This window comes from Ranitomeya variabilis, chromosome 4 (assembly GCF_051348905.1).
Source record: "Ranitomeya variabilis isolate aRanVar5 chromosome 4, aRanVar5.hap1, whole genome shotgun sequence".
Lineage (NCBI taxonomy): Eukaryota > Metazoa > Chordata > Amphibia > Anura > Dendrobatidae > Ranitomeya > Ranitomeya variabilis.
In genome coordinates, this window is record NC_135235.1 from 128751152 (window position 1) to 128777173 (window position 26022).

At 43.3% G+C, this 26022-nt stretch overlaps 1 protein-coding gene across 4 annotated transcripts in view; it reads right to left on the reverse strand.

Moving 5' to 3' along the window:
• The window catches only part of ZSWIM8 (zinc finger SWIM-type containing 8), a 179366-nt gene that overhangs the window by 74123 nt on the left and 79221 nt on the right, over nucleotides 1-26022 (reverse strand). For all 4 annotated transcript variants that reach the window (XM_077259241.1, XM_077259243.1, XM_077259245.1 and 1 more), the window contains 5 exons: nucleotides 25676-25770; nucleotides 18820-18992; nucleotides 2166-2273; nucleotides 2006-2087; nucleotides 569-689 (listed from right to left, as the gene is read on the reverse strand). In XM_077259241.1, the coding sequence (XP_077115356.1) occupies nucleotides 569-689; nucleotides 2006-2087; nucleotides 2166-2273; nucleotides 18820-18992; nucleotides 25676-25770 (579 nt within the window). The remainder of the gene's footprint in view (nucleotides 1-568; nucleotides 690-2005; nucleotides 2088-2165; nucleotides 2274-18819; nucleotides 18993-25675; nucleotides 25771-26022) is intronic.

The window sequence follows — 26022 nt, forward strand, 5'->3', positions numbered from 1 at the left end:
GGGCAGTACCCCGAAACACAGTGTCGGCAAATTGAGATTCTGGTTTGGCTTTTATCCTAAGTCATGTGACAAGGCTCGTTCTTTCCCAGGGGAGAATTGCGGCTCCTCACCTCGACATGCTTAACATGTTACTGTCCGCAAGGCGAAACTATACGTTATTTATTTTACAAACTTTGGATATTTTTTTTCTCACCACTTAAATAAAAAAGAACCTATACATGATTGGTATCTACAAACTCGTAATGACTTGGCGAATCATAATGGCAAGTCAGTTTTAGCATTTAGAGAACATAGTAAAAAAAATAAATAAATTATTGTGGAATTGCACGTTTTTTGTAATTTTGCTGCACTTTGATTTTTTTTTCCCGTTTTCCAGTGCAAGATATGATAAAAAGCAAAAAATGGAAACTCAATAATGGAAATACCCCAATCCTTAAGATGGTTAATCATTCAGAAACATTATGATGCTAAATATTGTAGTTTTTGAATTTACTCGTAATCCAAGCATATAAACATAACACTTACTAATGTATCAGATCTTCCAATCAACTAAACAATGTGAAGTTACCTAAAAACAACAGGAGAGGGGCCACAGAACTTATGGAGAGTCTTTTTTATGTTATCACTCAAAGTGGATTCATCCAGGTACCAAGTGCTCTGGTCAGAGGCAGAGGGTCCTGCTGTGGGGTCTGGAACAAAAAGTCGACAATGAGCTTATCAATAACAAGCTTACAACAAAGTCATTGACTAATGTTCTACAATATCAATTGGTAGTTCAGTATATGTAATTCATATGTCTGGTGGTTTCCAAATCTACTAATTACTATTTCCACCATATCCTTACAAAGATCCTTATAATACACATGTAGAGAGTTGCAATAGCATAATGTCCAACCTGTGGAAATCACAGTATGCAATAAAACATTTATATATCAGTATGTCTATATATTTTATAGGCTAAATACACACACAACATAATGGAACATGAGATGGCAAGAAACATCTTATTCAGCAAACATACGATAGGCAGATTTTATTCTGATGAAAGTAGGATTACGATATAGGAGGATGGCTTTACACCACATGATTTGCATCACTAAACAACCACTGATCAGCTACTGGTTTTAGGGTCGGTGGTCATTTAATATGTGCATTTTAACATGTGCACAGAACGACCTGTAAGATCATTCAGTGCGCATAGGCTGCATTTGTTCTCATCAGCACAGGTCCTGATTACACACGATGCGCTGCTGAGAACTATAATCTTTTAAGTAAACAAAATAACATTTCACTAGATTAACAAGTATTATGTCGGATGTTGGCTGACTGCTGTTTACACTGCACAATTACCAAGAGATGAATGTTCCAAAGAATTGCGCAGTGTAAATGCACATTAAAAGTAGATAGTTCACAGCGTGTTAGCAGTTTCATCACATAAGGACCAAGGACCTCTCTGTGATGTTACACCCCATAATGTCACAATTCTGGACCATTTATTCCTATAACTGTGTTGTGTTGTTCCGGTTACCAGCTGGAGATTTGTTCATATGAGGTCTGAGGATTTCAAAGGGGATAACCAACGCTAAAGTGAATGGCCCAACCCCACTTTCAATTTATTTATAATATTTCATGGAGGGATCATTGAGGAACAGCAATATGCAAGAGTTCAGTCATGTGCAGAGAGCGAACAAGTCCTCCAGAATCCACAACTGTCCATCTAAATAGCTCATAATGTAGAAGTGCGCGACAGAAAGAAAAGAAGCAGTGGAAAGACTGACTAGTTATAAAACGTGTACATCAAAAGTTCAATATTGTGGATCGATCAAGTATAGAACATAAGATCCCTGAAAACTTAATTTGTATAAAAAAAAAATAATAGTGAAAAACACGTCTTTCTAAACAGCAATTTCAAAACCCACAAGCTTTCCAAGCGGATAAACAGAATTGGGCACCAGCACACTGCTAACACTAGACACAGAAGCAAACTTTTGAAGATCGCAGCTACCTGGGGCTCCGCACACCGTGTTAATGGCAGTGGACTGTGAAGACAGTAATTCATCCAGAAGACGCTGAGCTGTGGGAAGTATCTGAATGAAGACAGATTAAAGTGAGAACATGTAACAGCTATTGGTCACCAATGATACATCTAAGCACAAATTACCCACCTGCTGTGGTAACTCACTGATGAGATACTGGGCAAACTTTTGGAGTTGATCCCTCTGTAGCCTGGACAAGGATTCAGAAACTGGAGCTCGCAAACAGACTGCAGAAGCCTATAGGAATTATATGTAATTGTAAGCAAAATTATAAACAGCTTTTCACATCATATGTAGAAGAAAAGTAGAACACACACACATATATATATATATATATATATATATATATATACTAGATGGTGGCCTGATTCTAGCGTATCGGGTATTCTAGAATATGTAGGTAGTATATAGCACAGGCTACGTACTATATTGCACAGTGACGTAGTATATAACACAACCGACGTAGTATATAACATAGCTACGTAGTATATAACAGAGCTACTTAGTATGTAACAGCGTACGTAGTATATAGCAGAGCTACGTAGTATATAACACAGCCACGTAGTATATAACACAGCCACGTAGTATATAACATAGCCACGTAGTGTACTGCACAGGTATGTAGTATATTGGTCAGCCACGTAGTATATAGCAGAGCCACGTAGTATATTGCACAGCCACGTAGTATATTGGACAGTCACGTAGTATATTGCAGTCACGTTGTATATTGCCCAGCTACATAGTATATAGCACAGAGATGTCGTATATAACAGAGCCCACGCAGTATGTAACACAGCCCACCTAGTATATAGCAATGTGGGCACTATATGCGTGGTTAAAAAAGACTTAAAATAAAAAATAAACATATACTCACCTTCCGAAGGCCCCTTGAAGTCCTGGCGCCTGTGTGCGGTGTACGCGGCAGCTTCCGGTCCCAGGGTTGGTATGAGCGCAGGACCTGTGATGATGTCGTGGTCACATGACCGTGACGTCATGGCAGGCCCTTCTCGCATAGCATCCTTGGCACCGGAACCTGCCGCTTGCACTGCCGAGGACAGCACGCGACGTCGGAAGGTGAGAATAACTTTTTTATTATTATTATTATTATTTGTAACATTAGATCATTTTACTATTGATGCTGAATACGCAGCATCAATAGTAAAAAGTTGGTCACACAGGGTTAATAGCTGCGTTAACGGAGTGCGTTACACCGCAGTCCGTTAACGCTGGCATTAACCCTGTGTGAGCGCTCAGCGCTGACTGCAGGGCAGTAAAGCAGCGGCCATTTCGCTGCCAGACTATGGCCGTCGCTGATTGGTCGTGGCAATGGTCGTGGGCGTTTTGCCACGACCAATCAGCAACTTGGATTTCCATGACAGACAGAGGCCGCGACCAATGAATATCCGCGAAAGAAAGAAAGAAAGAAAGAAAGAAAGACAGAAAGACGGAAGTAGACCTTAGACAATTATATAGTAGATACATACATATATACATACACATATATATATATATATACATACATACACACACATCTATATATATATATATATATATACACACACACACACATATACAGTTAGGTCCATATATATTTGGACAGAGACAACATTTTTCTAATTTTGGTTATAGACATTACCACAATAAATTTTAAACAAAACGATTCAGATGCAGTTGAAGTTCAGACTTTCAGCTTTCATTTGAGGGTATCTACATTAAAATTGGATGAAGGGTTTAGGAGTTTCAGCTCCTTAATATGTGCCACCCTGTTTTTAAAGGGACCAAAAGTAATTGGACAGATTAAATAATTGTAAATAAAATGTTCATTTCTAGTACTTGGTTGAAAATCCTTTGTTGGCAATGACTGCCTGAAGTCTTGACCTCATGGACATCACCAGACGCTGTGTTTCCTCCTTTTTGATGCTCGGCCAGGCCTTCACTGCGGTGGTTTTCAGTTGCTGTTTGTTTGTGGCCTTTCTGTCTGAAGTTTAGTCTTTAACAAGTGAAATGCTGCTCAATTGGGTTGAGATCAGGTGACTGACTTGGCCATTCAAGAATATTCCACTTCTTTGCTTTAATAAACTCCTGGGTTGCTTTGGCCTTATGTTTTGGGTCATTGTCCATCTGTAGTATGAAACGACGACCAATCCGTTTTGCTGCATTTGGCTGGATCTGAGCACACAGTATGGCGGCTCTGAAGACCTCAGAATTCATTCCTGTGTCACATCATCCATAAACACTAGTGACCCAGTGCCACTGGCAGCCATGCATGCCCAAGTCATCACACTGCCTCCGCCGTGTTTTACAGATGATGTGGTATGCTTTGGATCATGAGCTGGACCACGCCTTCACCATACTTTTCTCTTTCCATCATTCTGGTAGAGATTGATCTTGGTTTCATCTGTCCAAAGAATGTTCTTCCTGAACTGTGCTGGTTTTTTTAGATGTTTTTAGCCTTTTTCTTCTTGATGCTTATGAGTGGCTGCACCGTGCAGTGAACCCTCTGTAGTTACTTTCATGCAGTCTTCTCTTTATGGTAGATTTGGATATTGATACGCCGACCTCCTGGAGAGTGTTGGTCACTTGGTTGGCTGTTGTGAAGGGGTTTCTCTTCACCATGGAGATTATTCTGCGATCATCCACCACTGTTGTCTTCCGTGGGCGCCCAGGTCTTTTTGCATTAATGAGTTCCCCAGTGCTTTCTTTCTTTCTCAGGATGTACCAAACTGTAGATTTTGCCACTCCTAATATTGTAGCAATTTCTCGGATGGGTTTTTTCTGTTTTCGCAGCTTAAGGATGGCTTGATTCACCTGCATGGAGAGCTCCTTTGACCGCATGTTTACTTCACAGCAAAACCTTCCAAATGCAAGCACCACACCTCAAATCAACTCCAGGCCTTTTATCTGCTTAATTCAGAATGACATAATGAAGGGATTGCCCACACCTGTCCATAAAATAGCCTTGGAGTCAATTGTCCAATTACTTTTGGTCCCTTTAAAAACAGGGTGGCACAGGTTAAGGAGCGGAAGCTCCTAAACCCTTCATCCAATTTTAATGTGGATACCCTCAAATGAAAGCTGAAAGTCTGAACTTCAACTGCATCTGAATTGTTTTGTTTAAAATTCATTGTGGTAATGTCTATAACCAAAATTAGAAAAAGGCTGTCTCTGTCCAAATATATATGGACCTAACTGTATATACACACACAATCGTAAATCTTTATTCATTACATAGTGGAATGTGTTGAGAACAATGAAACCTAAAAATTATCAACGTAAATCACAACTAATATCCCACGGAGGTCTGGAGTTGGAATGATGCTCAAAATCAAAATGGAAAATGAAGTTACAATCTGATCCAACTTCAGTGGAAATGCCTCAAGACAAGGAAATGATGCTCAGTAGTGTGTGTGGCCTCCACATGCCTGTATGATCTCCCTACAATGCCTGGGCATGCTCCTGATGAGGCGGCAGAAGGTCTCCTGAGGGATCTCCTCCCAGACCTGGACTAAAACATCTGCCAACTCCTAGACAGTCTGTGGTGCAACGTGATGTCCCAGATGTGTTCAATCGGATTCAGGTCTGGGGATTGGGCGGGCCAGTCCATAGCTTCAATGCCTTCATCTTACAGGAACTGCTGACGCACTCCAGCCACATGAGGTCTTGCATTGTCCTGCATTAGGAGGAACCCACGGCCTACTGCATATGGTCTCACAAGGGGTCTGAGGATCTGATCTCGGTACCTAATGGCAGTCAGGCTACCTCTGGCGAGCACATGGAGGGCTGTGCGGTCCTCCAAAGAAATGCCACCCCGCACCATTACTGGCCCACTGCCAAACCGGTCATGCTAAAGTCTGTTGCAGGCAGCAGATCGCTCTCCACGGCATCTCCAGACTCTGTCACGTCTGTCACATGTGCTCAGTGTGAACTTGCTTTCATCTGTGAAGAGCACAGGGCGCCAGTGGCGAATTTGCCAATCCTGGTGTTCTGTGGAAAATGCCAAGCGTCCTGCACAGTGTTGGGCTGTGAGCACAACCCCCATCTGTGGACGTCGGGCACGCAGACCAGCCTCATGGAGTCGGTTTCTTACTGTTTGTGCAGACACATGCACATATGTGGCCTGCTGGAGGTCGTTTTGCAGGGCTCTGACAGTGCTCCTCCTGTTCCTCCTTGCACAAAGGCTGAGGTAGCGGTCCTGCTGCTGGGTTGTTGCCCTCCTACGGCCCCCTCCACGTCTCCTGGGGTACTGGCCTGTCTCCTGGTAGTGCCTCAAGCCTCTGGACACTACGTTGACAGACACAGCAATCCTTCTTGACACAGCTCGCATTGATGTGCCATCCTGGATGAGCTGCACCACCTGAGCCTCTTGTGTGGGTTGTAGGGTCCGTCTCATGCTACCATGAGTGTGAAAGCACAAACAACATTCAAAAGTGACCAAAACACCAGCCAGAAAGCACTGGTACTGAGATGTGGTCTGTGGTCCCCACCTGCACAACCACTCCTTTATTGAGTGTGTCTTGATAATTGCCAATAACTTCCATCTGTTGTCTATTCCATTTGCACAACAGCATGTGAAATTGATTGTCAATCAGTGTTGCTTCCTAAGTGGACAGTTTGATTTCACAGAGGTTTGATTTATATATATATCTCTACAGGGGCAGCATGGTGGCTCTGTGGTTAGCACCACAGCCTTGCAGCACTGGAGTCCTGGGTTCAAACCCCACCAAGGACAGCATCTGCAAAGAGTTTGTATGTTCTCTCTGTGTTTCTGTGGGTTTCCTCCCACATTCCAAAGACATACTGATAGGGAATTTATATTGTGCACCCCATCGGGGACAGCGATGATAATATGTGCAAACTGTAAAGCACTGCGGAATATGTTAGCGCTATATAAAACGGTAATTAGTCTTACCGGTAATTGGATTTCCAGGAATCCATCCTGACAGCACCATTGGAGGACGTCCTTCTTACCCTCAGTGGGACAGGAACAACAAGCGGTTAAAAGGACCCTCCCCACTCCACCCACCAGTGATTTTCTAAGTACCACATCTGGATGGATGCAAAAAGAGTTTAACAGTCATATACCAATGTTACATCACATTAGTCAATAGTATAAACTTGCAGTGGGAGGGAACTAGTAGTGCTGTCAGGATGGATTCCTGGAAATACAATTACCGGTAAGACTAATTACCATTTTCCAGTTCACCATCCTGACAGCACCATTGGAGAAATACCAAAGGATGTTAAACTAGGGTGGGACTACCGCATGTAATACTTTTCTACCAAAAGCTAACTGATCTGATGAGACATCTAATTTATAGTGTCTAGCAAAGGTAGAAAGACTGGTCCAAGTCGCCGCCCTACAAATTTGCTCAGCTGAGGCTCCCCCCTTCTCCGCCCATGATGTAGAGATAGCTCGGGTTGAATGGGCTCTAAGAATATCCGGGGGGATCTTTCCCTTGGTCTTTATACACTAGGTTTATCATGGTTTTGATCCACCTAGCAATGTCTGATTTTGCTGCCTTGCAACCTCTATTTGGACCCCCGTACTGTATGAACAAGTTAGTGTCCCGTCTCCAACCTTCCGTCGCCCCCAGGTATTTTAGAACAGCCTCCCTAACGTCAAGGTTATGGTAGACCCCTTCCTTCGTGTTTCTAGGGTGTTGGCAGAATGAGGGAAGGATTATCTCCTGATTTATATTTGTTGAGGACACTACCTTGGGGAGGAAGGCTGGGTTAAGTCTTAAGACTATCCTGTCATCAAAGATCTGAAGATATGGGTCCTGAGTGGAAAGAGCCTGCATCTTCCCCAATCTTTTAGCTGACGTGATGGCAATCAGAAAGGCAGCTTTAAAGGAGAGATTGGCTATGCCCATATCTTCTGATAATAAGTACAGGGTTTTACACAGGGCATTAAGGACCAGGTTTAGGTCCCAAGGAGGAGTTGATTTTCTCACAAGTGGTATCATTCTCTGCGTGGCCCTGGAAAATCTTGCTATCCAAGGATGGGAAGCTAGTGACATATCAAAAAAGACACTAAGCGCTGCAATCTATACTTTTAAAGTACTAGGCCGGAGGCCCTTCTCAAAACAGAGTTGCAGGAAGTCGAGAATTCTGGGAATGTCAGGTTTTGAAGTATCCACAGAAACCTCTCCCAGAAAGGAACAAAACCGCTTCCAGATTTTGTTATAAATCGCTGAAGTCACCGGCTTTCTGCTTGCCTGGAGTGTGGTAATGACTTCTTCTGACAGGCCTCTGGATCTTAGGGTTCGCCGTTCAGGATCCAAGCAGACAGGTGAAGAGAGTCTGGGTCTTCGTGGAACACCGGCCCCTGTAGTAGAAGGTCCTGCCTGTTTGGTAATAAGATTGGTCTCTCTGTTGACATTCTGGATAGTAGAGAGAACCAGCTCCTTTTTGGCCAAAAAGGAACCACCAGGATTACGGTTGCTCTCTCGTCTCGTATCTTCCTGAGAGTCTTCGGTATCAGAGGAAGAGGCGGAAATGCGTACAGGAGACCTTCTCCCCAATATTGAGACAAGGCGTCTACGGCTGTGGCTCCGTCTAGAGGATTGAGAGAAAAAAATGCTCTGGTCTTTGTATTTGACCTGGTGGCAAAAAGATCCACCTGAGGTGTTCCCCACTTCTGGCACAGACTGCTGAATATTTCTGGGTTCAGTTCCAATTCTCCGGGATGTACAGATGTTCTGCTCAAGAAGTCTGCTACTTGATTCTTGGCGCCTTCCAGGTGAACTGCCGAGATGGATTTGACAGATTTCTCCGCCCATCTGAAAATGTGGTCTGCTAGGTGTTGCAGCGGTGGATGTTTCGGACCTCCTTGGTGTCTTAGAAATGCCACTGCTGTGACATTGTCGGACAGTATCCTTACCTGTCTGCCCCTGACCTGTGACTGGGCCTGGTATAACACCTTCCAGATCGCATACAGCTCCCTGAAGTTTGACGACCTTGAGGCAATCTGGGGAGTCCATTCTCCCTGGTAGTATGTCCTTCCTATATGACCGCCCCATCCGAATTGACTGGCGTCTGTGGTAACGGTAACACAGGGATCGAGGATCCATGGAACTCCCTCTTTTAGGTTTTTCGGTGCGGTCCACCAGGTTAGGGACCTCTTTACTGATGGAGACACAATCATCTTCTTGTCTAGGGAACGCTGTTTCCTGTTCCAAGATTTCAAAACCTCTTTCTGTAATCCCCGTGAGTGGCATTGGCTCCATTTCACACAGGGTATGCATGCCGTCATAAAGCCCAGAATCCTCATTGCCTCTCTTATGGAGGGGGTACTCCTCCTGAATTGATGTATGTGCCTGATCAAGGCCTCCTGTCTGTCTTCTGGTAAAAAAGATGTTCTGATGTTGAAGTCTAATATGACCCCCAAAAATTTCATTCTGGAATTTGGGACCAGGCAAGATTTCTTCCAATTCACAATCCACCCCAGGTCCTGTAGGATGGAAAGTGTGAAGCTGCAGTCTATTTTGAGAAGTTTCTCTGATCTCGCCATTATCAGAAAGTCATCCAGATATGGCACTATGGTCACATTCTGGTTCCTTAGATAGGCCACAACTTCTGACATTAGTTTGGTGAATATTCTGGGCGCCGAAGCACACCCGAAGGGGAGACATCTGAACTGGTAGTGATACATTATTCCCTTGTTCATCAGGGCAAATCTCAGAAACTTTTGGTAGGAAGTGTGTATTGGGACATGGTAGTATGCATTGCTTAGATCCAAGGTGCACATCACCATGTCCTTGTCTATGAGAGGCGTTGTGGACTTTATAGATTCCATCCTGAATCTTTTGTACTGGACCCACTTGTTTAGGGGTTTTAAATTTATGATCGTTCGGGAGTCCCCCTACTTTTTTTTATTGAAAATAAGTGAGTAATGGCCCTTGCCTCTTTCTGAGATGGGTACTGGGATTATTGCGTCTAACTCTATCAACTCCTGGATGTTTGTCCACATAGAGGAGTCTGAGAGCGGACAAGGTCGGGTTACAACAAATCTTTCTGTGGGACTGCTGGAGAACGCTAGCTTGTACCCCTGAGCAATTACCTGCAGAATCCAAGGATTTTGGAATACTTTCTGCCAACCCCCTAGAAATTTTTGTAACCGACCACCCACCTTGAGGTCATTTATTCGGCTTTCCTGCACCTGGGAAGATGGAGTCTCTGCCCTTTCCACCCTTGGGATAAGACCACCTCCCAGTCTTCCCTTTCCCCCTGTAGTCTGTCTTCTGACTAGGTCGGGATCTACGAAAGGGCTGGTACTTTTTTGTATTTTCCTCAGGGAACCCCTTCTTTTCATCTGAGGCTTTTTCTAAAATGTCATCTAGAATAGGCCCAAATACTTTATTCCCTGACAATGGGATTCCGCACAATTTATTTTTTGATTGGATATCCCCCGACCAAGTCTTTAGCCAGATAGCTCTTCTGACTGCGTTGGATAAGGACTCGCTTCTGGCGGCGAAGCGTACAGATTCTGCTGAAGCGTCTGCCATAAAGCCTGTTGCGAGCTTAAGTAACGGTAGAGATTTGAGAATAACATCTCTGGAAGTCTTAGCTTTGAGATGTTCCTCCAAATCATCTATCCATAGATGCATTTACCGGGCTACCGATGTTGCAGCTATATTGGCCCGTATTATTGCTGCGGAGGATTCCCAAGTTCTCCTGAGCAGTCCATCTGCTTTGCGATCCATTGGATCCTTTAAAGCAGAGGAGTCCTCAAATGGAATTGAGGTCTTCTTCGCCACTTTTGCCAACGGAACATCAATCTTGGGAACTTCATCCCACACTTTAATATCCTCCGGATTATAAGGTAAACCGAGTCTGAAATCTCTGGGTACTACTAGTCTCTTCTCGGCTTCCTGCCATTCTTCTAGAATCATGGAACGGATGTGATTGTTGACTGGAAAAACCTTTGTGACCTGGGCATGTAATCCGCCAAACATTTCATCCTGGATCGAGGTCTCCTCTGGCGTGTCCTGTAACTGCACGGTGTTACGAACTACATGAAGAAGCTCATCTGTATCTGCCGCCGAGAAGAGATATGTCTTTCCTCTGCCCAATGATCCGTCTCTTTCCTCCTGGTCTGAATCCTCCGAAATTTCTCCTTCGGAAGAGGGACTAGACTCTCTTGGCTTTTTCCGTGATGTTTGCGGTTCCGACTGGCTTGTCTGGGGAAGATTCAAGCTTGAGATGGATGCCTGAACCTCTTGACGAATCATTGTCCTCATACTGGCTAATAATGCAGTCTGTTCAACACCCACAATTTTAGATGCGCACGACTTGCATAGTGGCTTCCGACAATTTTTCCGGAAATTTAGCAGTACATATCGGGCATTTATTTTTCCCTGATTTTTTCCTTTCGGATGTGGGGATAGGAGGCTCTGTCTAGGATAGATAGAAATACATACAGTTAGGTCCATATATATTTGGACAGAGACAACATTTTTCTAATTTTGGTTACAGACATTACCACAATGAATTTTAAACAAAACAATTCAGATGCAGTTGAAGTTCAGACCTTCAGCTTTCATTTGAGGGTATCCACATTAAAATCGGATGAAGGGTTTAGGAGTTTCAACTCCTTAACATGTGCCACCCTGTTTTTAAAGGGACCAAAAGTAATTGGACAATTGACTCCAAGGCTATTTCATGGGCAGGTGTGGGCAATCCCTTCGTTATGTCATTCTCAATTAAGCAGATAAAGGGCCTGGAGTTGATTTGAGGTGTGGTGTTTGCATTTGGAAGGTTTTGCTGTGAAGTAAACATGCGGTCAAAGGAGCTCTCCTTGCAGGTGAATCAAGCCATCCTTAAGCTGCGAAAACAGAAAAAACCCATCCGAGAAATTGCTACAATATTAGGAGTGGCAAAATCTACAGTTTGGTACATCCTGAGAAAGAAAGAAAGCACTGGTGAACTCATCAATGCAAAAAGACCTGGGCGCCCACGGAAGACAACAGTGGTGGATGATCGCAGAATAATCTCCATGGTGAGGAGAAATCCATTCACAACAGCCAACCAAGTGAACAACACCCTCCAGGAGGTAGGCGTATCAATATCCAAATCTACCATAAAGAGAAGACTGCATGAAAGTAAATACAGAGGGTTCACTGCACGGTGCAAGCCACTCATAAGCATCAAGAATAAAAATGCTAGACTGAACTTTGCTAAAAAACATCTAAAAAAGCCAGCACAGTTCTGAAAGAACATTCTTTGGACAGATGAAACCAAGATCAACCTCTACCAAAATGATGGAAAGAGAAAAGCATGGCAAAGGCGTGGTACAGCTCATGACCCAAAGCATACCACATCATCTGTAAAACACGGTGGAGGCAGTGTGATGGCTTGGGCATGCATGGCTGCCAGTGGCACTGGGTCACTAGTGTTTATTGATGATGTGACACAGGACAGAAGCAGCCGAATGAATTCTGAGGTATTCCGAGACATACTGTGTGCTCAGATCCAGCCAAATGCAGCCAAACTGATTGGTCGTCGTTTCATACTACAGATGGACAATGACCCAAAACATAAAGCCAAAGCAACTAAGGAGTTTATTAAATCAAAGAAGTGGAATATTCTTGAATGGCCAAGTCAGTCACCTGATCTCAACCCAATTGAGCATGCATTTCACTTGTTAAAGACTAAACTTCAGACAGAAAGGCCCACAAACAAACAGCAACTGAAAACCACCGCAGTGAAGGCCTGGCAGAGCATCAAAAAGGAGGAAACACAGCGTCTGGTGATGTCCATGAGTTCAAGACTTCAGGCAGTCATTGCCAACAGAGGGTTTTCAACCAAGTACTAGAAATGAACATTTTATTTAAAATTATTGAATCTGTCCAATTACTTTTGGTCCCTTTAAAAACAGGGTGGCACATGTTAAGGAGTTGAAACTCCTAAACTCTTCATCCAATTTTAATGTGGATACCCTCAAATGAAAGCTGAAAGTCTGAACTTCAACTGCATCTGAATTGTTTTGTTTAAAATTCATTGTGGTAATGTTTATAACCAAAATTGGAAAAATGTTGTCTCTGTCCAAATATATATGGACCTAACTGTAGATACACCTTGTAGATAGGGAAGTAGGGGGAGGGGTGAGCATTGTGGTATGGCTTAGTATAGCCTACTCCCGTGCCCCTGAAGCTGGTCAGTCCCCTCAGGTCTGGCTGTTTCCTCCATAGTGAGGACAATTTACCATATAGCCGAGTGCTCCTTTTGTCAGGATGGCCGGCGGCATAAAGACCCCAATAAGACGTTTATATAGGATTTACCTGGTTGATCCTTACCGCCGCTGCGGTTTACCGTGCTGCCCTGCCCCGAGGCCGGCGCCATTCTCCCACGCTGCCGCCGGCGCCATTGTTGCCGCGACCGGAAGTGATGCGGCCGTCGTGGCCGGAAGTGATGCGGCCGCTGGACCTGGAATCCACCTGGAGCTGATGGGGAATGCTGCGGCCGCATGCTGGAACCGGCCGCTGCTGGAAGCAGCCGCCGCACTCACCCCCCGGCAGAAAGCGCCCGGACCGAGAGCCCCCTGAGCGGAGGAGACGGACCCGACCCCAGGAGCAGCGCTGCACTGGGGAGGCTGAGGGTCCCCCCATAACAGGTATCAGCCGCAGATGTCTTGCGGCAGGGAAGGGAAAGGCTTTGGCCCCCCGATCCCCACCATCTGCATAGCACCGTCGGAGGAAAAGCTTGCCGTTCCTATCCACAGTGGGACAGGAAAAACACTGGTGGGTGGAGTGGGGAGGGTCCTTTTAACCGCTTGTTGTTCCTGTCCCACTGAGGGTAAGAAGGACGTCCTCCAATGGTGATGTCAGGATGGTGAACAGGAAAGATTATTATTATTATTACAAATATATATACACATATATGTATGTATGTATATCTATATATCACACTTGTGAGTGTAATACGAGAAACTTGTGCGAGTCTCTCACATCAATACCCGTCATTGCCGCCGGCGGTTCGGACCGGAGCGTTCAGCTGCATAGAAATACATGCAGCCACACACTCTGGTCCCGAGTGCCAGCGGTTGTGCCGGGAATTGATGGAAGAGACTCACGCAAATTTCTCGCATTGAACTTGCAAGTGTGACCCCAGCCTAATATTTGTTTGCACACCCTCTGGAACAAATAAGTGCAATCAATCGCTTCCTAAAACGATCAACAAGCTTCTTACACCTCTCACCTGGAATCTTGGACCACTCTTTGGCCAACCGGTCCAGGTCTCTCATATATAAAGGGTGCCTTCATCCAACTGCAATTTTAAGATCTCTCCACAGGTGTTCAATGGGATTTAGATCCGGATTCATTGATGGCCACATCAGAACTCTGCTTTCTTTCCATCCATTTCTGGGTGCTTCTTGAATTATGTTTGGGGTCATTGCCCTGCAAAATCTCAATGTGCGCATGTGCCGCCTCTCGGCCATTTTCACAGGTCCACGCAGTGAAAACAATGGGAAATGCGGGGACTCCACAAACATTTTGTGAAAACCCGGGGGCCCGCCGCAGCCTCGCATCGCCGAACAGAGACTGGATGTAATCCCAGAGACTTGATGACATTGAGATCAGGGCTCTGTGGGGGGCATATCATAATTTCCCAGGACTTCTTGTTCTTCTTTATATTGAAGATAGTTGTTAATAACATTGGCTGCATGTTTGAGGATGATGTCCTGCTGCAGAGTAGATTTCCCCAGCATTGAATATACCATTAACCTTGACCAGAGCCCCAAATAACCTCCATCATGTTTCACTGCTGCCTGCAGACACATTATTGTGCAGTTCTCCCGCCCTTCAGTGAAAAAATGGTCTTCTGTTAAAGCCAAATACTTAACATTTTGACTCAGTCCAGGACACCTGCTCTCATTTTTCTGTACACCAGCTCTCACATTTTGGTTTTCATAGTTTGATGCTTCAGTGGTTTAGATCGCCAAGTCAGCTGTTTATTACGTTATTGAAGTCCAATTATCAGCATTTCAAATGTTTTGACATTTTTAATGACAAATCAGATTTATCTCTACATCATCGAGTCTGTTTGGGATTACAAGAAGAGACAAACGGATTTGTTCAAGCCTAAATCCACTGAAGATCTGTGGTTAGTTCAAGATATCTGGGACAACATCCCTGACAAGTTCCTTCAAAAACTGATCATGTGTATGCAGCAGACTGGATGCTTTTACGCTGTTTTCAAGTCACAAAGTTGTCACCCCAAATATTTGATTTAGCTTTCACTTTCTAATTTGTTAATTGATAAAAAAAATAAACTATTAAAACTTGTAGTTTTGAAAGCTTCTTACATTGTGAGTGTACAGATATGTATAGATTTCATAGAGATAACCATAAATCTACTATATAATTGTCTAAGGGTCACTTCCGTCTGTATGTCACGAAAATCCCGCGTCGCTGATTGGTCGCGGCCAGCTGGCCGCGACCAATCAGCGATGGGCACAGTCCAGCTGCGAAATGGCCGCTCACTACTCCCCTACAGTCAGTGCCCCCTCCATACTCCCCCCCCCCCCCCCGTCAGCGCCCACATAGCATTAAGTGGACTGCCTTACACCGCGGCATAACGCGGTGTAAGGTAGTCCGTTAACGCTGCCATTAGCTCTCTGTGTGACCAACTTTTTACTATTGATGCTGCCTATGCAGCATCAATAGTAAAAACATATAATGTTAAAAATAATTAAAAAAATTAAAAAATCATTACATACTCACGGGAAAGGCCTGGGCTGGATCCGGGGGCCGTCGGAGGGTGAGTATATAACTATTTTTTATTTTTATTTAACAGGAATATGGTGCCCACAGGAATATGGTGCTATATCCTGCGTGGGCTGTTAGATACTATGTGGGCTGTGTTATATACTGCGTGGGCTGTGTTATATACTGCGTGGGCTGTGTTATATACTACGTGGGCTGTGTTATATACTACGTGGGCTGTGTTATATACTACGTGGGCTGTGTTATATACTGCGTGGGCTATGTTATATACTACGTGGGTAGTGTTATATACTGCATTGGCTGTGTTATATAGTACGTCGGCTGTGCAATATAATACGTGGGCTGTGCTATATACTACGTGGCTGTGTAATATACTGCGTGGCCTGTGCTATATACTGCGTGGGCTGTGTTATATACTGCGTCGGCTCTGCAATTTACTGCGTCGGCTGTGCAATATACTACGTGGGCTGTGCTATATACTACGTGGGCTGTGCTATATACTACGTGGGCTGTGCTATATACTACGTGGGCTGTGCTATATACTACGTGGGCTGTGCTATATACTACGTGGGCTGTGCTATATACTACGTGGGCTGTGCTATATACTACGTGGGCTGTGCTATATACTACGTGGGCTGTGCTATATACTACGTGGGCTGTGCAATATACTACTGGGCTGTGCTATATACTACGTGGGACTACGTGGGCTGTGCTATATACTGCATGGGCTGTGTTATATACTACATCGCTGTGCTATATACTACGTCGGCTGTGTAATATATTATGTGGCTGTAATATACTGCGTGAGCTGTGTTATATACTGCGTCGGCTGTGCAATATACTACGTGGGCTGTGTAATATACTACGTGGCTGTTATATACTACGTGGGCTGTGCTATACACTACGTGGACTGTGATGTATACTACGTGGACTGTGCAATATACTACGTGGACTGTGCAATATACTACGTGGACTGTGCAATATACTATGTGGCTGTGCAATATACTATGTGGGAGTACGTGGCTGTGTTATAAACTGCATGGGCTGAGTTATATACTACGTCGCTGTGCTATATACTGCGTGGGCTGTGCTATATACTACGTGGACTGTGCAATATACTATGTGGCTGTGCAATATACTACGTGGCTATGCTATAAACTATGTGGGACTACGTGGCTGTGTTATACAATGCATGGGCTGTGTTATATACTACGTCGCTGTGCTATATACTACGTGGGCTGTGTAATATACTGCGTGAGCTGTGCAATATACTATGTGGCTGTGCTATATACTACGTGGCTGTGCAATATACTACGTGGCTGTGCAATACACTACGTGGCTGTGCAATACACTACATGGGCTCTTCAATATACTACGTGAGCTGTGCTACATACTACGTGGCTGTGCAATATACTACGTGGCTGTGCTATAAACTATGTGGGACTACATAGCTGTGTTATACACTGCATGGGCTGTGTTATATACTATGGGGGCTGTGCTATATACTACGTGGGCCGTGTAATATACTGCATGGGCCGTGCAATATACTACGTGGCTGTGCAACATACTACGTGGCTTTGCAACATACTACGTGGCTGTGCAATATACTACGTGGCTGTGCAATATACTACGTGGGCTGTGCTATATACTACGTGGGCTGTGCTATATACTACGTGGGCTGTGCAATATACTACGTGGGCTGTGCAATATACTACGTGGGCTGTGCAATATACTACGTGAGCTGTGCTACATACTACGTGGCTGTGCAATATACTATGTGGGACTTCGTAGCTGTGTTATACACTGCATGGGCTGTGTTATATACTACGTTGCTGTGCTATATACTGCGTGGGCTGTGCTATATACTACGTGGCTGTGCAATATACTACGTGGCTGTGCTATATACTACGTGGCTGTGCTATATACTACGTGGCTGTGCTATATACTACGTGGCTGTGCTATATACTACGTGGCTGTGCTATATACTACGTGGCTGTGCTATATACTACGTGGCTGTGCTATATACTACGTGGCTGTGCTATATACTACGTGGCTGTGCTATATACTACGTGGCTGTGCTATATACTACGTGGCTGTGCTATATACTACGTGGCTGTGCTATATACTACGTGGCTGTGCTATATACTACGTGGCTGTGCAATATACTACGTGGCTGTGCAATATACTACGTGGCTGTGCAATATACTACGTGGCTGTGCAATATACTACGTGGCTGTGCAATATACTACGTGGCTGTGCAATATACTACATGGGCTGTTCAATATACTACGTGAGCTGTGCTACATACTATGTGGCTGTGCAATATACTACGTGGCTGTGTTATACACTGCGTGGGCAGTGTTATATACTGAGTGGGCTGTGTTATACACTGCGTGGGCTGTTATATACTACGTGGCTGTGTTATATGCTATGTGGGCTGCTATATACTACGTGGCTGTGCTAGATACTACGTGGCTGTGCTATATACTACGTGGCCGGACGCGAACAATCAGCGACAGGCGCACTGCGGCAGCGAATTGATGTGGGATTTGAGCCACGCTTCGCTAATTGGTCGCGCCCGGCCAGCCGAATTCTATGTATTCATTGTATTATTCTAAAATCTTCATAAATAAACTACATACATATTCTAGAATACCCGATGCTTTAGAATCGGGACACCATCTAGTTGAATATAAATTGTAAAAATAGCATTTTCATGCAAAACCTATTTTACTCTTGTGATGCATCTCATCCCGACTGCTTCCCAGAAACATTTGCACACAGGCAACCACATCTATGGGATTAATTATAGGACATCATGAAGTCCCTTAGATGCAGCCTAGGTAACTCCCAGGCGTGATTACAGAAGCTCTATGTAGCAGAGTCACTGGAATAAAACTGATCAGATATCACTCGCAGCACATCAAGTGGTTTCAAAATTAAGCTAGGAGTTTATGGTGTTGGACACTTCACCTATTTTGTCAGTATTTTATTGTACTACACTGGGGGTGAAATCCCAAACACACAAATATTACCCCATTAACCATTGTACTAACATTGTGTATCCTAAAGAGACAGAGGGCCACCACATGGGAGCACCACTTTGCTCCCGCTCCACATGTACAACTGCATGACGTGATCCGGCACCGGTCGAACATCACAGCCACATTGTAGGCGCCTTTCGGGGATAGCATTTGTGGAGGTACCACAGTGGCACTCAGATGGAAACCTAAAAAGAGAAAAAAAAAAAATTATAATGGAACTTTAATATAAAATGTGGATATTTCTCAGTAAAACAATTAGATTATTTAATTCTTATAACAGTATAAGGCTAGGTTCACATTGCGTTAGGGCAATCCGTTTAGCGCATACGCTAGCGGATTGCGCTAACGCAATGTCCCAAAAGGGATCGCGTTTGGCGATTCCGCTAGGACAGAGGCCCGATCTGCGCTAGCGAGGAACGGACCTCGGACGCTGCAAGCAGCCTTGTAACGGAGTCTGCTAGCGGACACCCATTAACGCAATGTGAACCTAGCCTTAGAGCATGTGGTCTATTTATTAAGCCAAATCCGCAAGAGTTCTTGCAAAACTGTCAGCATATTAATTACTTTGTGTTTAAAACACTTTTTACTACATATCAGACAGTGGGGGGTATGGCCTCATTGAAGAAGGGAAGATGCACCATCATGAGACATAAAAGGTGGCGGAAACTTAGACTAGACATTCTTAAAATTAGACAGATTCACCAAACAGCATGAAGTGACTTGAAAAATTTGCTGCATTTTAAGACAAAAATCTAAGAATTAGTCAGTTGTGATAACTTTGCCCAAGTCAAAAAATAACTATATTATATGAGGGATCAGTGACCTGTTGGCAGTCTTCATTATGAATACCTCATCAGAGCACCACATTAAGATCCCCCACAGGCCGCCCCGTAGCACGAGCATATCATTAACTCAAAACTGAAAATAAAGATTACACAACAACCACAAGACGGATTTCATCAACCAAGGGATCATTGTAATCAGTATAACAGTGCCAACCTGACAGTGTATGTAGGTTATTACGCACAATCCTGCTGTCAGGTTCTCTTTAAGACTCATCCAGATTAAAGGTAATTTGTCAGCAAGTTTTTGCTATGTAATCTGAATACAGCATGAGGTAGGGTTTAAAATAGATCTCAGTGAGAAAATGCCTCTCATCAATCTCTGTGGTTTTGTTTGCTTGCAATGATTGCTTTAGCACCAGGAGCTTATCATTGCTGAGACTCAGAGTGCATGCTAGTCCGACTTCACCCCCTTCTGCTTTAAACGCACAAAAAACGCGTCAATAACGCATGAAAAAACGCAAAAAAAAACGCATTCGGATTTCTGGCAGAAATGTCCGGTTTTTGTCAGGAAAATTTCTGCTAGATATCCTGACGTGTGCACATAGCCTAAAGCACCTTACTGTCTATGGACATTGTATATATGAGGGTAGGGTTAGCTTCCTCAGCTCTGCTGTATTGCTAAATCTAAAAACACTGTCAGAATGCCTGCACCCAGTTATCTAAGCAATACATCATTGGATTCAGCTTCCCTTTGCCTACATCAGGCTCCTCTCAGATGAGGTAGTAAAAACCTGCTGACAGATTCCCTTAAAGCTGTTACATCACAAGGAGAAGGACACTATTCTCCGAAAAGCCACAGAGAATCCTGATGTATCCATTGAGGGTAGAAAGATATCCGTGTTCCAGGACTTTTAAACTGAAGTCCAAAAACGAATGGCGCAAATTACGGAAGTTAAAAGGCTAATGAGATAATTGGAACCACCATATATGTTATGTTATATCCTGCTCGTCTCATAATAGCAGCTTTTGGTGAAATGCAAATTTATGACTCTCCCAACGATGTCTTCGACTGGCTAGATGAAAATTATTGCAGACTACAGGATCAAAGAAGGTTGCCTAGAATAATGTCATATTTTATGAACCAACAGAATTACCACCAAGGACTGAAGGGACATTCTTCTGGCCCAATTCTAAAAAGGCATAGTGTGGATACTAGATAAGATCACAGTAGAATGTGACTATTGGTTATCTTTGTCGATACCTAAGGTAGAAGGTGAATCGGAAAGTCCTCTCTCAGGCCGGAGACTGGACTCTTCACTGGATAGAAATGTTTATCTGTTTTCCTTTTTTTTTCTTCTTTCTTTGTGTGCTTGTTTTAGTTTGTGGGACTTGGGAAATCAAACAGAAATGGATATCTCTCTGCACACTGTCCTCCATGCTTGGCCTACCTGGACAGATGGTATCATTTGTCATGTATTACCTGACATTACAAAATGGCCAGATGCATTGGTACAATTGCATGGCATTTAAGGGGTTTGAGAAACAACAAAACATTGTACTTTTTTTTTTCCTTGTGCTGAAATAATATTCTCCCGCTATTATATGTTTATCACATAAGGCCTCTTTCACACTTCCGTATGCTGGCAGGCATCGTAATGCGTTGTTGTGACGTATCGACGGACGTCATGAAAATAGTGAAAACCGTGTGTAACGCATCCAGTCACGTTGTTGCCTGAATTTCAATGGAGAGAGAGAGACTCTTTTCCCCGGGTTGGAATATGCTTCCAGGCATGCTCAGAAGTAAAAACTGCATCCGTCACTGGATTCCTTCATTTCACAGTGTGCGCAAGATCCAGTGTCCATAGGCTCCCATTCTGTGCAACGACGTATGCCGTAGGAGGCGTCGGGGAACGCTTTTCCACTGCAGACAAAAAACATTCCATGGAACGTTTTTTGGAAAAGACAGGCCGTCAAATTCCGCAGGATCCAGTGCACGACGGACGAAACGTGTGGCCATCCGTCGTGATACGTCGCTAATACAAGTCTATGAGAAAATGCAGGATCCTGCACATTTTTTAGCAGGATCCTGTTTTCTCAAAAAACAACATATCTCGACGGGACTACAAAGACGGAAGTGTGAAAGAGGCCTAAAAGATAAAATCCGATCTGTACATCACACATTAGAGGGGTCATTGTCCTCATACCCAAGCAGATACAGTTTACTTGATTAAAATCACTAATTGACACAGTTGGGCGATACACAGGTTTAATATGTACCGTATGAAACTACAATACTGATACGGTAGTAGCTATATATGTGGCACTCCCATACTCAGATGAAGTCCTCAAAAAAGTTCCTTCATTTGTTTTTAACTCACCTTCTACACCGGTTTTGATAATAGGGGATTTTAATAACTATATGTATCCTCACTGGGACAAATTCCACACTGGCACAATTCCACTGGACGCTCCTCTCACATCAATAGCCAGAGTTATACCTAAAATTGGTTATAGGGACTTATGGAGAACGGGTTACCTTAATATGAGACAATTCTCTTGCTATTCTGCAACTCACCACTCCTTATCATGGACTGGGTCTGATGCTCTCATACCATTAGTTCAAGAGATGCAATACATTACTAGAAATGTGTCCGACCATGCCCCCCCTAAAGTTCAAAATCAATGTTGGCCCTAAAATGTGAGGAAACAAAGCTCCTTGCCACCTCACCCCCTTTCTGGTTACAGTTAATTGGCGATTCACTCAAAAAAAGAAATCCCAGAATACTTTTGAATAAATGCTGATTCGGCATCTAAGCTTATAATCTGGAATACTATGAAAGCATATACAAGAGGTTTGCTTACTAGGGATATACCGTAAGTAGACAAATCCAAGTCAAGAGCCCTAAAGTTGAACCTTCAACATAATGTTAGAGCTGCTGAACAATTTTTATATAACAACTCCCTACTGGGGATAGATCAACACTGTGTTTAGATGCTGCTAAGGCAGACCAGAGTAAGCTGATGTCCGCGGGCCACATGCGGCCCATTGGCTGTTCCAGTCCGGCTAGTAGACAGAGACAGCGGAAGGGCTTAAGGCCTCTTGCATATTTCCATCTTTCAGCTCCCGTCACAATCCGTCGATTTTTGAGAATGCAGGATCCTGCAAAAAAAAGTTTTTTTATGCATTTTCTCATAGACTGGTATTAGCGACATATTGTGACAGATGGCCATCAGTTTCATCTGTCGTGCACTGGATCCTGCGTTAAAAAAACGGTCCGTTGGGCAGAGAAAACGTTCAGAGGAACGTTTTTTCTGCATGTTGGAAAATCGATCAGTGACGCATCCTGCACGGCCCATCACTGGCTACACTGGAAGCCTATGGGCGCAGGATGCGTCGCTGACTGTGAAGAGCAGGAATCCAGCGACGGGTCCCGTCTTTTCTAACTGAGCATGCGTGGAAGAATTTCCCGTCAGGGAAATTCTCTCTCGCTCTCTTTCTCTTTTGTCACTATTGGTAACAATATATAATGTTAAAAATAATAAAAAAAAATTATTAAAAAAAAAAAAAAAAATCGCAATATTCTCACCTACCGGTGTTCCCGCGCAGCGTCACCGATGCTCCAGGCAGCTAGTGTTACTTCCTAGTAATACATTGCGAAATCTCGTGAGATTTCGCAATGTATTACTAGGAACGCTAGCATCGCTGCGCGGGACGCCGGTAGGTGAGAATACTGCGATTTTTTTTTTTTTTTTTTAACCTGGTTTGTGTTGTGTATGCGTTTTTGCAGTGGAAAACCGCTGCGAAGACGCATACACAACAGGTGCACATAGCATTGACGGGTCCGTCAGAAACATTGGCCCAGTGCACACGTTTTCCACAATCTGCACAGGATCCGTCATTTCAACATCTTGACGGATCTTGTGCAGATTTGGAAGACAGAAGTGTGAAAGAAGCCTTAAACAGTAACTCACGGGCAGCACCATGCCCTGCACGCTGGCCATCCACCCACCGCCGTCCGCTATCAAAGTCATCTGCATCGATGCACAAAGCGGTGAATAAATTGGTGGAGGAGGGGCCACCGGCTCCATCTTCTTGGCTTCTTGACTCCTACGTTTGAGGGGCTGGTGGCAGGGAACAAATACTGGCATAGCTGGAAGGCTACTTATTGAGAATACACCATGGAAAATATGTGCCTGATGGACCCAGTTACATTCTGAATCCCAGCCTCAATCTGTCCAATACTGGCAATGATAATTAAAATTTGGGATAGTAGAAAGGAAATACTAGGGATTAGAGGACATACAAAACTTACCCTACTATGGCAAGAAAGTCTATGCGTAAATATGAAAAAGTATGGGGCCCATGATTAGACACTCCTTGTCTAACTTCTGCACAATTACTTAGGGATAGAATGATGTATCTAGAGTGATGGATCTAAAAGTAAAATCTTAATGATAAAATAGGGTATTGGATGTAAATCAAATAATGCACGATGTTCCAGAAATTGACTTTTACACTTTTTTTTTTTTTTTAAATCAAAAACAGTGTTTACTTAGTATCCTGTTATTTATATGCACTATTGCTTTTACCTGTTTACTTACAGCACATTATTTGCTAATTTTCTTCCTCTCTTGGGTTTTGTCAGTTTGATGGCCAGTGTGAACATGCTCCTATTTTGTATGTATGTATGTATGTATGTATGTATGTATGTATGTATGTATGTATGTATGTATGTATGTATGTATATATATATATATATATATATATATATATATATATATATATATATACATACATACGTGTGTGTGTGTGTGTGTGTGTGTGTGTGTGTGTGTGTGTGTGTGTGTGTGTGTGTGTGTGTGTGTAATATATATACACATATATACAATATATATATATTTTATTCCAGATTTCTGCACAAATTTGAGCTAAAACTACTGTACATACTTTTAAGACAAATATTAAGACGTTATCTTTTAAAAATGCAGATGATCAAAATATCACATCTGTGAGTGGTAAAAGTATGTGAACCTCTGCTTTCAGGATCTGATGTGACCTCCCTTGTGCAGCAACAATGATTGTTGTGTAACCTTTTTAGACCCTGATGAACATCAATCGCTCTTCTGAGGTTCTCAGAAATTCTCCTTTGTTCATGTGTTGTAAAGATCAGACTTGATCCTGGTTATTAAATTAAACAGGTAGCCCACTTGCATCTGATTGTCAACCCATTGATTGAAAAATGTTCACCTTCAAATTATCTGCCAATCCTAAAGGTTCACATATTTTTGCCTGCAACAGACATGAGATATTGGATCATTTTCCTCATTTGAAAAATAAAGTCAAATTTATTTATTTTTTGCTCAATTGTTGGATTTGGTTCTCTTTTATCTACTTTTATGACTTCTGTGAAAATCTGAGGCAGTTTTAGGTCAAAATTATGCATAAAATATGGAATGGAAAAAAGTCCAAACTCTAAAGAGAACAACAGATTAATGAGAAAGAATATGATTCACTGTCTAGTTTTAATTACATAAAGGAAGTATATCACACTTCACCCATTTTTTTTCTTTAACATCTTCAGGCGATAGTAAGTGCTCATTGATTGACCTCTATGTAGCATAAGAGCAAGAGAGCCATCTGTGCTATTGGCATAGAAAGACGGGAACAGCCTGGCTGTATGTATTACAGCATACATCACAATGCAGCTTGGGAGGCACTAGTGCTGAGCTGTACCATATAGATCTACCAGCCCACAGTGCTGTGACCGGTCATAGAAGTAAGGTACAATAAACCTGCAGCTCCCATATAAAGTCACGAGAAATGTACCTGAAACTGCTTGCTGCAGAAATACTATACAATGTTAACCCCTTTCCATTACACTAAATAGTACAAGCTTATAACAGTCTTAGACATGCTGTAGTTTATTCTTATACATTCCTGTGACAAGCAAACAAGGGTAAAGAAGCAGAGGTGTGTCAGCACATTGAGGTCATAGAACGATTCAGCGAAAATCTCCGCTAAAACTGCAGTATGACTGCAGCGTGTGAGCACACCTCCATTATAGTAACTTCATCGTTCCTACCTATCTGTAGAGGGTCCTTCACGGCTCGCACACGAAACAGCTGATCTCCCCTTTGGAATTCATCAGCACTACCATTTGCTAAGCATGAGTACAACCTGCGGAAGGAGAAGATTAGTGATTATAGTTACAGTAGAACCCTTTCCTCTGAAGAATCTCCATGGGATGTAAAAGACTACCCAAAACAAGATGGCCATAGATAACAAAGACTCCTAGTATTCTTAAAGAGGAGCTGTCTCCAGGAATTTAAACCCCAAACTAATAGCATGCACATAAAGGTGCTTCAATGCTGAGTAAATCCCTACCTTCCGTGTAGAAATCCATTTTGCAGTTTTAGAGAAATCTATAGT